This window comes from Gavialis gangeticus, unplaced genomic scaffold, assembly GCF_001723915.1.
Source record: "Gavialis gangeticus isolate Ggan-Ray unplaced genomic scaffold, GavGan_comp1, whole genome shotgun sequence".
NCBI lineage: Eukaryota > Metazoa > Chordata > Crocodylia > Gavialidae > Gavialis > Gavialis gangeticus.
The window spans coordinates 23,381,370-23,397,103 of NW_017728996.1; the positions used below are offsets into that span (position 1 = coordinate 23,381,370).

At 38.5% G+C, this 15,734-nt stretch overlaps 1 protein-coding gene across 4 annotated transcripts in view; it reads left to right on the forward strand.

Moving 5' to 3' along the window:
• Positions 1 to 15,734, forward strand: part of USP8 (ubiquitin specific peptidase 8) — a 47,409-nt gene that overhangs the window by 12,722 nt on the left and 18,953 nt on the right. For 3 of the 4 annotated variants that reach the window (XM_019504141.1, XM_019504144.1, XM_019504142.1), the window contains 5 exons: positions 9,336 to 9,506; positions 10,241 to 10,385; positions 11,023 to 11,108; positions 13,831 to 13,975; positions 14,928 to 14,988. In XM_019504141.1, the coding sequence (XP_019359686.1) occupies positions 9,403 to 9,506; positions 10,241 to 10,385; positions 11,023 to 11,108; positions 13,831 to 13,975; positions 14,928 to 14,988 (541 nt within the window). In that variant the 5' untranslated portion in view covers positions 9,336 to 9,402. The remainder of the gene's footprint in view (positions 1 to 9,335; positions 9,507 to 10,240; positions 10,386 to 11,022; positions 11,109 to 13,830; positions 13,976 to 14,927; positions 14,989 to 15,734) is intronic. The other variant, XM_019504143.1, reaches the window with a different exon arrangement.

Here is a 15,734-nt window from a genome sequence, read left to right on the forward strand (position 1 = left end):
TAAAACGTAGTTTTCCCTTTACCCCCCCCCCCCCCCAAAAAAAAAAAGTGTTCATGCTGGAAAAAACCTATACTATTAAAAAAGGTTTTATAGCACTATGACTGTATCCATGCTAGAACATTTACTAGAACAGGTGTGTAAAGAATATACAGCTTCCCTTCCCTGCCCCACGCTCATTACCAATGTAACAATGCCAAACACAACTTTCTCTCTGCCTTTAGGCCAAATATCTGGAACGTAAGTCTTGTTTTAAAAATGAATACTTAGATTCTGGACCCTAGTTCTGCAGCAAGTGGAAAATTCTTTACATAAATGTATAGTGCAGTTCATTGAAGGACTTAATTCATAGTTTAGAAATTGTAGTGGGTTATTCATCTTTTTTGTTGGGAGGCTTTTGACTCAAGGCTAGAAAGAGGTGATGCAGTTGAGTGGCCCAAACATTACTAGTTTAATTTGTTTTCTTTAACCTTAAGTGGTGGTAGGGGGAAGCGAAGTGACTGGGTGAGAGAAGAAAGAAGCAGGGAATACACAAGAATATAAGAATTGCCATTTACTGGTCAAACCACAGGTCCCATCTTCTCCACTATCATGTGTGTCTGTGGCAGAGCATACTCTAGAATTATGAGACTAATGGAAAGAGTAGAGGAAGAAATAAGGGAACAGCACACACAATTGAGGAAAAACCTCTCCTAGGAAAAAAGGGACAGTTAAGTATTTTTCATTTGTAATAGTAAGCATCTGGTCAACATTTTGCATTTGAACCATTACTATGTGTACTCCCATGTAAAAGGAGTTCAGTCTTTCAGTCAGTTTCCTAGCAAGGATGTTTATTTGGCTGGAATCCTGTGATCCCTGCTGTCTTCCTGCCCCTGGGGCAGGGGGCTGGACTCGATGATCTTGCAGGGTCCCTTCCAGCCCTAAAGTCTATGAAGTAAGGGTCCGCATTGCAGAATACTCCAGCATAGAACCTTCATTGGCAATCTCAAAAGATATTTTATTTATCATATTATAGTAGTGTCTAGGAGCCCTAGTCACAGGTAAACAATAAATAATTAGTCGGACAGAACCACTCGCTCACCCTTAAATGCATTCCCTCCAGAACAAAGTTTAGGCACAAGGGTTGGGAAAATTGGATACTATAAAGTTAAGTGACACAATCTAGAGGCAGGCACCATAAATTATGAGGGTGAAGTCCTTGAGGTATCCATGGGACTGATCTGGACTCCTCACATGGACTGTTTTTACTACATAAGTATTTAACTGCTACACCAGTGGTTCTCAACCTTTCTAGCCTCAAGTCACCCCTAACTAGAGACTCAAGACATGCCTTGGAAAAAGCTAACTCTTAGCTTTCACTTGCAGTTTTTCAAATGCAAAGAGATAATAGAGCAATTCTTCTATTGCAGAAAACTCAGAAAAGCAACAGGGCAGAAGGTTTTTGACATTATGAATTCCTATTTGATGTCTGAGGTTTTTTTTGTAAATCATGGTTGTACACCCAGTGTTAACATTGTATGGAACCCCACAGCACCCTTAAAGCTCTCAGGGCACCCTAGGGTGCCTTGGCACTCTGAGAATCCCTGTACCGTACCAATGAATTATAACATGCATTACTTCACAGACAGTTTAACTGCAGATATACTAATACAGAAGCATGTAACAACTAAGTTCCCTAATTCTTTCTTGCCTTAGTAACTGCAGCAAATACCTAAGAGTGGATATTTTCTTCCTGTAATAGTGAAAGTGTTGGATTCGGTGAAAACCTACATACTACTACTACTTTTTTCAACCAACAGAATTCTTAAACCTTATTTTGCAGGGTTTAATATGGTTTCAGTTCATTTACTAAGGAATCATATTCTAGTTTTGCTCCTTTTCAGAAACAAGCAGAATTCAAAGGAAAGAGTTTCCAGCTAAATACTCCTTGTGATTGTGCCCATGAGAGTAAATTTAGTTCAGTTCTCATAATCTAACCTGCTACTGCCTTGACAAGCAGTAGGTTGAGAGATATAGTAAACTACAGTAGTCTGAAGGCAAATAGAAGGCAGGATAGATTTGCACCTTACAGACGCTAGTTCTTCAGAAATATGTCACCACTACACCACCAAAATCAGCTGTTTATTCTAACCAGTACTCCCTTTCTTTCAATGAGTTTGCTGAAAACAAAACAAATCTTACCTTGTTTAACAAGGTAAGCTGTTTCAATCACTAGAAGAAAAAATGAATTTTGTAATCAGTTACAAGAGCACTACACTTGTCACACAGTTCATTCACAAACTATGCTACAGCACATTTATATAGCAACGAACAAAAAAATTAGTGGCTTGAGGGGAAATACAAACCTGGTCTAAAAACTATTGAACTTTCAAGCATATACTATCAATGGACTAAAAAGTCCCTACTAACACCAGAAAAGATTGATTCTATGGACTCTTAGGTTGGGAAGAAGAAGTCTCTCTCATAATATATAGCTATTCTCTAGTCTCTCTTATATTTGTCTATTTTTTCCCCAATCCTTCTGTTTTAATCACACCCTTTCATTTCTTTTTCCCCACCCTTGACTTCCATCTCCACCATACTGCCATCCTAATAACTGTTCTATAGACAACCAGTGCAGTTCTGTATTACCAGCACATATTTTCAAGTAAAACATTCTCCACTGGCCTGATAGCTGACATTTATTATCTCAGTTAAGAGGGAGTGCTTTTTCCTCTGCGCTGGAGCAGAGATCAGGCAGTTTTTAAAAACAGATTTTTCAGGATCAATTTTTGGTTCCTTCTGCATAAAACCTGTTGAACTTGCAACCTGTTTTAATGTGCTTTTTAATCTATGAATCTGGAATTCTCTTTATTCCCTGTACAAAACAAGTGAGCAAACTAAGCAAAATTTCAAGAGTAATTAATAGACAACTACTACAAGGGTCTTAATATTTTGTCAGAAATGTGTGAAACTAAGCTACTGATTCACTGTGGATTTTAAAATAGTTTCTTATGAGGAACTCTAGTTAAAATGTACATTTTAACTAACAAAAATAAAATGAATGCTCTTCCCATCCTGTTAGAGCTCTTTCAGTCAAGTGAAGCCATAGAAAATAAGGCCCATAATGATGTTCCAGGGGAACAAAACTATAGATTTTTATCATAATCAATCTGATATGTAAACCCACTGCAGTCTTGAAATAAGCTTCTTGCTTAATTTTGCTAAAATATGAACACTCCATTGAAGTGTTTTTGTTGTCCCCAAACTCCCACCTGTCCTTTTCCCTCCCTGGGGCACCAGCTGTGTATACTTATGACTAAATGCTGGTAGCCAGCTTTCAGCATCTCACCCTCCTAGAGTTTCCATACTCTAGTATAGTTATGGAAAATCCTTTCATTTTAATATAGTTATTTTAGTTGCTTAAATTCCAGCTTCCTATAACCGAGTTGTTACATGCTTCTGTGTTAGTATATCTGCAGTTTAACTGTCTGCGAAGTCATGCACGTTATAATTAGTTGGTACAGTACCGTGATTTTTCAGCCAGAGTGCCATGGCACCCTGGGGTGCCCTGAAATCCTTTCAAGGGTGCCGTGGGGTACCATGCAATGTTAACACTGTTGGATGTATAACCAGGATTTACAAGATAGAAGACAAGTAGAAGAACAAAGCAACGTTGAATCTTTCTGATTTGTGTGTATATATGTGTGTGTGTGTGTATATATAAAGTCTCAGCAGAATATTGTTAAGTTCTCCTGATGCTGATTACAAGACCTTGGTTTCTTTTGGAATATTTTTTACACTTAGTCAAGCACCGACTCCTTTGTGCTTTGGCTTGAGCTGAAGTTGGCATGTTTGTTTCTGTAAGGTTAACTTCAGTTTGCATAACACTCTTGTGCTCAATATGCTCATGGACTAGCATTGTCTGTTGACAGTAATTCTATTCTAACAGCATTATTTCTGCTGCAAAGCCTGTAGGAAGAGCAGAAGCCATTTTTTGGAGACACCTTTGAATAATTTGTTATTTGCAGCTTTTTTTGTAACTTATTTGAATAGCATTAACTTTAGCCCTACTGTAATCTCTACCCAAAAGGTTTTGGTCCATTTGGTACTACTCTTATTTCTCCATTTTAGAGTTGATCTCTAGGACCAAGGGAGAAAAATAAAAACACACAAAACCAAGCCAAAGCCAAAACCACACCAGATTCGTAGAGCTAATTTTGTTCAGAGAAAGCTATAATTCAGTGTTATTCAGCTCAACAAAATGAAGTCAATAACACATGAATTGAAAGGCAAAATTGGTGACCTACCATATAAGTACCTCACAACCTCTGATAGCCTGGATTCATTTCATTTATACTTCTGAATTAACACACTTGAATCCATGCACAAAACTCTGCAGGAGTTAATCTTTGACTGTTCATACTTCAGTATAATTAAGCTGAATTTTAAAATAGTTTAGTTTGAGTCTCTATAGTAGACCATTTTGTTCTATAGACGAGCTTTGTCCTACTCAGAATTGCAGAGTACCTTTTCTTCTACTAGAAAACAAACTACCTTTATCTGTTAACAAGAGCTTTGGTAGAAAACAAATAGACTTAACTTTAGACTGTGTTACAGCAGCTTGTAAGAAAGAGGAGCCCAGAGTCAGGACTCTGTGACTGGCCAACTGTGAGACCACCACTGTGTACTAAATAAGTGATAGGCTACAATTAGAGACTTGCTTCTCCTAAAAACCTTGGAGGTTCCAGTGTCAGGTCTATAGTTTGAATCTCATACTTAAACAAAGCTAGCATTGAACATTACAATAGAAGTCTTGAATACATTTTTGCTTTATTGCAGCTTTCATAACATGTCAGTCATGGTTCCATCTATTCCAAAGGCTGTAGAAGTAGACTGTTGGTGATCAGATTTTTTTCAAAAAGAAAATAATGCTACTATTCCAACTTTATTAAATTAGTGTGCAATACAAAAGCACCTGAGTTACAGGTCATAAACCAGTGTGTGGCATGCCAGGAATTGTGCAGACAGACACAAGCATATAAAACACTCCTTGGCAGCAGGGTCAAGACAAAGAACATTTCAGGCAGAAAGGCAGAGCTAAATCTATCATTGCATGTACATGCCAATTTGAGGCTTATAATCTTAACTACACGTAATTGCAAAGAAAAATCTGGGAATGCATTCGTTTTCCTATAAAGCACATTTTACAGATGATCAGCGTGTCAAAACTGCTTATCCTTTGCTTTCTCATGTAAAAGAAAATCTTCAGATCCAGCTTTGGCCTGACAGGATTCTATAGAGTTAGATTGCCCATTGATATCAGAATTTCTACCATCAGGTTAATTGTTCGAGTTAACAAGTGGCATTAAGTTAAGATGCTTGTCTTCTACATTTCCTCCCCCAACTAGTTTTCATAGCTCTTAGGATGAATTCTGACAGTGTTATAATATGTCATTTTTGAAAATTAAGGGTCAGTTATAAGCTACCTCCTAAGAGTTATAAAAAAAGTACAAATTATAAAAACACATTGAACTGTGAAAGTATATTTAGAAAAGTCTTAAAGACTTAGTTCCCTTGAAGTTTATTTACAGTCCCCCAAAAAAGGACAAAAGCCAACTAATGGTGTTCCCCACCCCCTTTCCCCACCACAGGTGAATTAAACAAGTAATGTAAAAAAGAAAAATCTTATGAAAAAGAACAACATCTCGCTTTGTAACTGTGAGGTTACCCAAAAATATCATTTTACCATGGGGAAAGGCAGAAGTTAGGGAAACATGGAGTAACACTGGTCTAATCTTTACAAGTCAGTATTTTTAAAAAAAAAAGCTATTTCCTTCCTTGCATCTCCATTTGCATCATTTGCAGGGCAGCTTCTCATTCTGTGCATCATTTACATTATAGGGGTGTGTGAAGCGGGCCCTGTTCAGTTTGGATTTGGCCTGAATCAGGGACAGTGATTTGATTTGTTGATTTTGATCACTGTCCCTGATTCAATTAGGCCAAATCTGAATCTGAAGATTCAGTGCCGATTCGGAGAATTGGCTGTTCAGCGATAGATACAGCTTTAAATGTTTTTTTTCTACATACCTCGAGGTACCAGGTGCGGCTCATGTACACTGCGATGCTGGGCCAGATGGAGCGTCCCACAGGAGCGCTGGGGGGCCCTCCATGTGCTTGGCAACAGATCTGGAAGTGGACCAGAAGTAGTTCTGGTCCAATTCTGGGTCTGCCGGGGAGTATGCTGGGGGTCCCCCTAACCCCCCCAGCTCAGCAATCAGCCATGGGGGGACCCCAAGTGCCCCGCAGACCCAGAAGGCACCAGTTGCTAAGCCAGGAGGGCACCGGGGGAAGGGGGGACTCCCCCACACGATCTCTGGCAAATGCCGAAGTGGACCGGAAGTGCTTCTGGTCCATTTCTGGGTCTGCTGCTGAGCATGCTGGTGAGCCCCCCCACACTCCGGGGGGATGCTTCATGTTCCCCAGCATCACAGCATTCATGAGCTGCCTGGTACCTAGAGGTATGTAGAGCAAACATTTAAAGCTGTTTGTGTCTGAATCTGTACATTGATTTGGAGGGTTCTGATTCGATTTGGAGAGATTAAAGAGTCCTCTGATCTATTCGGATTCGGCCACTGAATCAAATCGGGGACTGAAGCTTCGCACAGCCTATTACATTAAACATTTGATGGATGCCCCATCTCCTTGGCTTTAGACAAGGACTGAATACCTTTCTAGAAATTATGCTTTAGCCAAACAAAGTATAGGGCTCATTACATGGGAACTTGGGTGAAAATTAAGGCCTTAAAATGTATAGTAAGTTGAACTAAATTATTTTGTAGTCCTTCTGGTTTTAAAATGATCTCCCCAAAAAATCAGTGCTTAAGTGAAAGGTGCTTATTTGAGCAAGTGGGCAACTGAAGTCCTCTGTTTAGCCACAGATGAGAATGAGTTAATTCCTTTTCCCTTCCTGCGTGCAGGAGGGAATCCTTCCTCTGAAGCATTAAAGATTGGCTCTCATGAAGATGGAACTTGGACTGGGATGGACTAGTGTTATGAGGCGGGTGAGAATCATCTGTCTGACTCTAGTGTTTTGCTTGTATGTTGGTTGTATTGATTGCTGTACTTGGATTATGGGGGAAACCTGCCAGCTTTTCACTTTTTTCTAAAGCATGGGGCATGTTTTACCTGCCAAGATCACTCAGGCATCTCTCAACCAACCAGTTCCCTGAGGTTCCAGGACATTGATTGCACCTTGGTGCATGTCTTTATGGCACAAGACTGCGCTGTATTGAGATATTGCATGTCAGCTTCTGAACCAGAAGGATTACAGCTGCATTAACTCAGTTGTACTGCTTTGGTCCAAGAGCTAGTGCATGCCAAACATCTCAGCAAGATATTGGCATGAGCCTGACCAAGGGCATAGACCAGCAGTTCTGAGCCTGGATGTCGTAGCACTGCTTGATGCCTTGACATCCTTTCAAGAGTGCCGTGAGGTATCATGCAGTGTTACTGGTGTTGGATGTACAAACATGATTCACAAGATAAAGCCAGAGATTTCAGCTAGGCATTCATAGCATTAGAAACGTTCCAAGCTGTTGTGGTAGTCTTCCTGAGTTCTTTGTAGCAGATTTGCTTTACTGCTTTTCTGCAGTCAAAAACTAGTGAAAAAGTAAAAACTCACATTGAGGGGGTGTCTCAAGCTATTCAAGGGGTATCTTGTGTCTAAAAAGTTGAGAATTACTGTTATAGACATACCTTTGCTCTTTCCTTGTCTCTACTTCTTGCACAAAAAAGTTTGATCTCCCACAACTAAAATGATTCACTCTGTACTGAGCTCAAAATTCTAGTTAGAGCAGGGGTTTTCAGCCTTTTTTAGTCTAAGTACCCCCAGCGGTCGGACGCCAAGCAAGCGGGGTAGTGCGCGGGAAGATGCTGGGTGTGGAGTGGGGGGAGGTGGCATGTAACCGGACACTGGAGCGGTGAGGCAAGGATGGCACATGGGTGGGAAGGGATGGAGTGCCACTGCCTCCCAGGAGAAGGGGTGGGTAGGGGAAGCTCACTGAGCTGGTGTGGTGGCAGCAGCTGCCATGTGCAAGCTTCCCCACTCCTCAGAGGGGCACTGCTGCCCTCACCTCACCCTGGCCTTGCTCCTGGGAGGCTGCGGTGCTCTGTCCCCACCTGTCCGTGCATACACCCTGGACCGGTCTGCATACCCCTGGTTGACGACCCCCGAGTAAGAGTATCAGAAAAGTCAGTTTCAATCAAATATACAGAAGGTCAGACTGTGATCTGGTTAGTGGTCTCCTGCTGCCTGAAGTTCTAAGAAACCAGGCTATGATGAGAGCATCTGAAGGACAATCCTACATAGAAGCAGAAATATTGATATCCAAGCTGGTGGTTTAAGCCTTAGCACTGTAGCAAAATGCTTTCGGATTTATGTACTGCACGGCACCTTTGCTTGTGTAAAGTCTGCATATAGAGGTCAGCCCTGAGCCGGTCGTAAGCCAATTATCCATTGAAGATTTGTGAATGAAGAAAAAGGTAGTCTTTCTAATTATATACTTAGATATATTTAGATCAGTTTTATTCTGTGTATTCATTTAGTTTGTGCCAGTCTCACGTCTGATTTTGTCTTTTAAACTCCTAAGCGATTTGTTCAGAGATGACACACATTGCTCACCTCCCTGGTAATTTCCTTAGAATTCTTTTTATAGCTCCATTATTTTTTGAAGGATTAAGTTATACACCTCTAAACCTTCTGACAGCGTGCATTACTTCTGTAATAAACAGGACTATAAAGGGATTAACGTTTAAATCTTAAAATGCTATGATATTTGCCAACCTCTGACAAGAACTCTGCATTAAAAGTTCAAAGCTCTGCAAGACTAATGAACAATTCTTCTATTACACATGCTTCATATTAAAATGACAAAATATGTCCCTGCTTTTTGTTTTGTTTTTTAAATTAGAAAGAACTCAGTTAAACACAAGTTGTTGGTTGTTAATAGTTTGTGTAATACTATTAAAAACAAAATTGAAATGCACCAGTATCACAGAATATCTTTGTAACCTTTAGCCATATTATAACTGGCAGCTTAGGCACGACAATTCTGTTTTATATACCAAAATATGCCAAATAATTTAGTTACATTTTAAAATTGTACTTGTACATTGAATTAGATTGTTACATATGTTCCAGAGGTTTCTTTTACTAATGCATCATTCATGTAAAGTTGAGACAAATACTTAATGTTATACATTTGCACAGTTAATAAGCTGCATCTTAAAATCATACATTGTATAACAAATCATTTAACTGGTTATTATTTAACATTTCTGTTCTACCTCTTTTTCAGGAAAACACTGAGAAAGACTTGTAAAGAATTTTGCAATCCCTGAAGGGACGTAACTAACTATATTAACATGCCTGCTGTAGCTTCAGTTCCTAAAGAGCTATACCTTTGTACTTCGCTGAAAGATCTTAACAAGAAGACAGAAATAAAACCTGAGAAAACCAGTACAAAAAAGTATGTGAATGTTTTGAGTTCATTGACTTTAGATTTATTATTCAAATGCTACAGCTAAGTAGCACATGATGCACTGTATTTTATACACTTAATTACAGAAGGTGATAAGACTTAATACTGCCCTTCTGGCCAAGATCCAGTACAGGTAATTGTTTGGACCCAAACTTTCTCCTTGATTTTTAGTTAGGAACATGGTCTCCCACAGTTCTAGAGAGTGAACTTGTGGATTGTCAAATGTACCAACATAAAAAGAGTCTTAGACTTCTATGAAATCCGCCCCCCTGCCCCGCACAAGCAGTCTTTCCTCCCAAGTCACTTTAAGTCAGCCATTTCACAAGAACAGAAAAAGCCTGCCTTTAGAATTTTTAGATTGAATATATAAGTACTTAATGTTGTTTTGATGTGATAAGTAGTTAAACAAAACCAGCCTGTTCTTTGGAGAGAAGTAGCTTTGAACACTCCCTCTATAAGTGAATTCTTGTTAGAGATGTTTTAAACTGACCATTAATGCTGTGATTAAAAAGGGTAACAAAAAGGAATGGCATTTGGGGAAAGGGTTTACAGTTCACATTAGCTGAAACACTTGCACTGTGATCCCAAAGGCAAATATTTAAGCCATATGGGCACAAGGTTTGAGCATTCAAGTCAGTATTTTATTATGGTACCAGATGTACTTTTTGAAAGATAAAGTCAAGAGTTGTAAGCTTTATTTTGTTTCCTCCTCCAATTTCAAGTTATGTGCAGAGTGCCCTTAAGATCTTCAAGGCAGCAGAGGAATGCAGATTGGATAGAGATGAAGAGAAGGCCTACGTCCTATACATGAAATATGTTACTGTGTACAATCTTGTTAAAAAAAGACCTGATTTCAAGCAGCAACAGGTATATAGTGTGCAACTGATGTCTATATTGGTGGAAACAACAAAAGTATTCTGAATTAGTGGTCAGTTTATCTGACAATTTGAAGTACAGCTGAGAATTGCGCTGACATGGATAAGAGAATAAGAGATTGCAATAAGCAAATTGTAGCTTGTGCTGGCAACTGAGGCAGTCAGTTGTAAATACTCTTTATTGGGAATCTCTTTACTAACACAGATGAGCAACTGGATATATGCACAGTGAGCATGTATGCATTATGGGGGTTGTCCTGCTGTAGCCTTTCCTGATAAGGTGCAAAACTGTTTCTTTTACTTTATTTTTTAAACAACTACTTTGAAAGTGAATAAATATCTGGTTTGTCCTTGCAGCCAGAGTTGTCTTATTAAGTAAGAGATATCAATATACTTGTATGTATAAATATTTGTGATGGTTTTTTAAGTTAAGAGGAGCACATCTAATTTTATTTAGAGCAACTGGCATTAACAAAATTCCTTTACATTTAAGACCTTTTAATTTTTTCTTTATCGAGGCAACGTCTTCATGTTTTCAGTGTGCTGCTACATGTTAAGTGTCTAGAAATGTGCTATTCTGTACACTATACACTAGACGGTACTAACTGCACTTGGGGTTGTAATTTCAGGATTATTTTCATTCAATACTTGGACTTACAAACATAAAAAAAGCTGTTGAAGAAGCTGAAAAACTCTCGGACAGTCTGAAACTCAGGTACGTGAAACCTGTGTTAAAAAATAATATGTAAAATCCTGCACAGATTTCAGGTATACTGACCATACGCTGTTGTGGCTTTGACCACATACAGACCTTCAGTTTTAACTGGGAGAGTTACAGTTGTTCAGGATTTTTTTTTAAATTGCTCCCAGGAGAGTTTCTTCTTGGAGAGTGAATGTCTGTACCCTTCCCCTATTTGAGAAGCCGCAGTACAGCCTTCAGTATCCCAGGGTGCTCTGCTCCTCAGGGGCTCTGTATTCAAATGTGTTCAGGGGTCTCTGGGTAAGTTTTTTGTATCAGGAAAACAAGCCCAGGATGATTCTCCCAGATCATTTGCACATGCATATGCAGCCTTTGTCTCTTAAATATTAAATTAGGCATCCTGTTTTCAGTTGTTGTTGTTATCAGGCAATCCAGAGTGTACAAAACTAAATTTCGTCTGCTGTCGTTGGCCCCGTTCACTCATACCTCTCTGTTTAAAGTTCCTGTAACTTTAGTAATCAGAATTTACTGCCATCTATAAAACTATTTTAATGCATATACTAAATAAAAGGTCCCAAGGAAAACCTCTATGAAATCACTACTGCTTGTCCATTAAAAGCATTTCTTAAGCACATGTCTATATTAAGACCATATACACACTAAAAGCACTTTGTCTTTATCTGTATAAACAAAGACCTCCTACTGTGAGCATACTTTATGCTGGCTAAAATTGTGTTTTTGCTGGCAGTTTAACTTGTGGGCTCCTCAACATTAGCAAAAGCAGTTTAGTCAGACTAAATGCATCTATGCTAAGAGCTTTTGGAAGTGATCCATAAGCTTTTTGCACAGTCAATTTGTATACAATTCAGCAAACATAAGTTTGCATGGGACTTGTGCATATGAATAGAGCATTTCTGAAAATGTTGTGCAGCATTTATTTTGAACAAATCTGGAGACTGTGCATCACCAGAGTTTGTGCGTTCACAGAGGTTTTTTAAAATGTTATTTTAAATCCTTTGGAGTTTTACATTTCAGAAGTGCCACAGATGCACAGCCAAATCCTGCACAGTGATCCCAATATGTATTTACTGAGTTAAGACCAAGACACCATTTGTGAAAGTTTCTCGTTTAGTAATTTTGGGATTTCTTCCAAAGTTTGAGGAGGGATATGATGACTAATCATTTTAAGAGTACAGTGTAAATATGTATATGGGCATATTGACGCATCTAAGGATTCTTACAAATTAAAAGAAGTGGTTCCTGTGTCGCGGGGTGGGGTGGAAATCACAGAAGCCACTCAATAATAAATCTGCTAGTTGGTTTACCTAACTAGCTTCCATCCTCAACAGTATACCAGAAAAAAAGTCATCAAATTTTTTAAACATGCTCAGGCAGGTAGCAAAACCACTATTTGCATGGGAATAAGAAAATAAAATGGATTGTCTAATGTGCCACCTGGTACAGGCAGAAGTCTGACTTAAATTAAGTAAAGAATCCTTCATATCTTTAAAAAAATATATATAGTGAAGGATAAGCGTTTACTTTCAAGATGCAGTAAACACATGCTTCAGTATACTTATCTTGTGGTGGGACTCTAACATGTTTTTGCTCTGCTGAACATGAATGCTTTCTCTGAATTACAGCTGTATCACTGACTAGAAAAGTTGTAGAGAAGCATCAGATTTCAAGCTTGCGTCTTTATCTGTGTGGAATGTGCGTGCCACTGAGAGAAACATCAAAAGGACAGACACGTTTGGTGTCCAAGATGTAGTGCAGTAACTGGATGTCCTTAGTTTGACATGTGACCAAGTGGTTGCCATTCAGTTAGTCCTGAAGAGCTAACATCTTATAACTAAGATGCAAGACTTGGCACTGTTGTCTCATTGCTTAGCTACAGAGTTATAGACATGGATTTACAATATTTGTGCTATCTTTGTAATGAGAAGTAGTAAAAGATTCAGTTAAATAGGTTGGGCTAAAAAAGGAAAACAACAAAAACCAAAACAAGTATCCATAAGACTTGGGGGGCAAGGAGCATGTGCTGATTTCATGGTAGCACCGTGAATTCTTCATCTGGAGCTGTTGGGTTTGTAACAGTTTTGAAGGTTAGTTTTCTTATTTAAGCTCCTACATGCAGTTGATTGTGATAGTTAGTCTTAAAAGCATACCAGATGCAGACTAAGGAGAGTTCCCTGGCCTAGAACAATGAGCAAGAAGTGCAAGTGCTACTTACTAGGTTCTCATTGCAAAAACATTAAGGGGGACTTGCTAATTTGCTTAAGTGTCAACATTCATTTTTAAATCTTAAACCTAAGAAAGTATGCTGCTTAAATGTAGTTGAACTTTGCACAAATGCAGGAAGCAGGGTGGAGGGGGAGGAAACTTAACTTTGAGTTATGTAAAAGCAGAAATACAAACAACTGAGGCTGGGGAGGAAACTAGCTTGAGTTTTGAAGAGCAGTGGCTATAAGATGGTCCCTAAGAGAAGAAAATAGGGATTATTTGCAAAGTGGGGCAACTGAGGGAAGAAGACATTTCTTTCCCCATCCCTGACACAGAGGAATAACATCAAACAGTTTGATGGGGAAATGGAATAAATGTAGAAGGCTAAAATAAGTGTGATGAGAACTCAACATTGTTAAAAAGTTTACAAGGAAATCATTGCACAAATCTATTGAGTGATTGATTGTAGCTCATGTTAAAAATATCTTTTAAAAACTGGGTATTTTCCTCCTAGATATGAAGAAGCTGAAGTTCGGAAAAAGCTTGAAGAAAAAGAGCAACAAGAGCAACAGAAAAGACAGGAGGCAAAGGATGATGGAAGGGCTTCAGCCAAAAACTCTTCAGAAACTGCAGTGGATTCCAAAGGAAAAAGCCAGAAGGTAATGGAGGAAAATATTTACAGATAGGATAGGAAAACTGATGCCCGATTTTAAACAAGCAAAATATTACAAGGCTGTCTTACTGAGGAGAGTGGGTTAAATCGTGATATTTCACTAAAGGATAAATATTTTAACTTGGTGAGAGTTAACTATTTCCAGTTCAGGAAGGCTGTTAATTTATTTTCTACCCTTTTGTCAAACTCTTTTTATTTTTATAGCACATTACAAAGTTTCTGAGTTTTCAGTCATTCTGTATTTTAAACCATCATGTTGAATTCCTTTACTTCATTGCTTTTTGTAATCTTAGAGAGATACAGGTACTCCTCACTTAATGTCGTCCTGGTTAATGTTGTTTCGTTATTACGTCGCTGATCTATTAGAGAACATACTTGTTTAAAGTCACGCAGTGTTCAGTAATAACGTTGTTTGGCCACCACCGCCTGCTAGTAGGCAACTACTGTGATGTAACTGGGTTTGCTTAAAGTCACATTTTTTCAAGAACGTAACTACAACGTTAAGCGAGGAGTAGCTGTATGATGTGCAGGATTGTTTCCTTGCATTTGTGTATGGAAATGACCCTGGATTGCAGGTCTCATCTTTGGGAGGGAGAGCACTAACCGTCTCTGAACAAAATCTAGCTAATCCAAGAAAGCAGAAATAGCTTAGCAGGGATCCTGCCTCTGTCAGTCATGCACACAACATGATTGACTAACAGGCAATGTGATTTTTAGGTTGTATCATCTTTCCTAGTTCCCCCTTTGTGCTGGGAAGCTGTCTTCCCATTCTTCTAGTGGGATTCCTGGAACATCTCCCAGCATAACCTAAGAGATTCCCTCTTGTTTGGCCTCTTCCCATAGATAGCAATCTGACCAATTCTTGGCCATGGTCATTCACTGAACTTGTTATTATACACTAGAATATTAACACAGCAACTTCTGACACTTTCTCTAAGCAGATCAACGGTGAGAAAAAGGGTTTGGTGGAAAGAAGAGATCAACCTGACAACTCAAGTGGTAAGTCGACGTTTCATCAAGTGCTAAGAGATGTGAATAAAAAAAAAAACAATCATAAAATTCAGTTCAGTAGCTTCCCTTATTCATCTTTGTCATTTAAAGAAAAAAGAATTACTGCATCATCTTAATCTAGCTATTACTAGTATTTTAGTGTATTGGCTAAATCTCTTTCATTTGCTTTAATATAAAAAAGTCATGTTTACAAATACTGAGCTTTTTGGTATTACTTTGTAACTTTCTCTGAATTTATGAAAGTTATCCCCAAATACAGGGTGTTTATAAAGTCCTTGTACAACTTGAATAACTTTGGCTGTGCACATGATAGAAGCAAACTGTAAATGGTGATTGAAAGCATAATTAATTAAAAGTTTTAACACAATATAGCTCAAATGTCTATAACCACCATCTTTCAATCTGATTTTCCAACTCATAGAAAAAATTTTCCAGCTGGTGCTGAGTGATTTCATGGATAGCATTTGTGATCATTACTCCGTGTATAGCTTATACTATGCTAAATACTTATTTATGCTTTCAATCACTGTTTACAGTTTGTTTCTGCCATGTGTATATCCAAAGTTAAACTTTAAAGTTGCACAAGGACTTTATAAATGCCCTGTAGTATGTTAGAACATGGTTTGGTTAAGGTCTTTTTAGGAAGCTATTGAATTGTACATTTGATCACGTTGGTATAGTTATGTGAGACAAACCGAACTAACCTTGTCATGGTCAACAAGGAAGAAAAAACA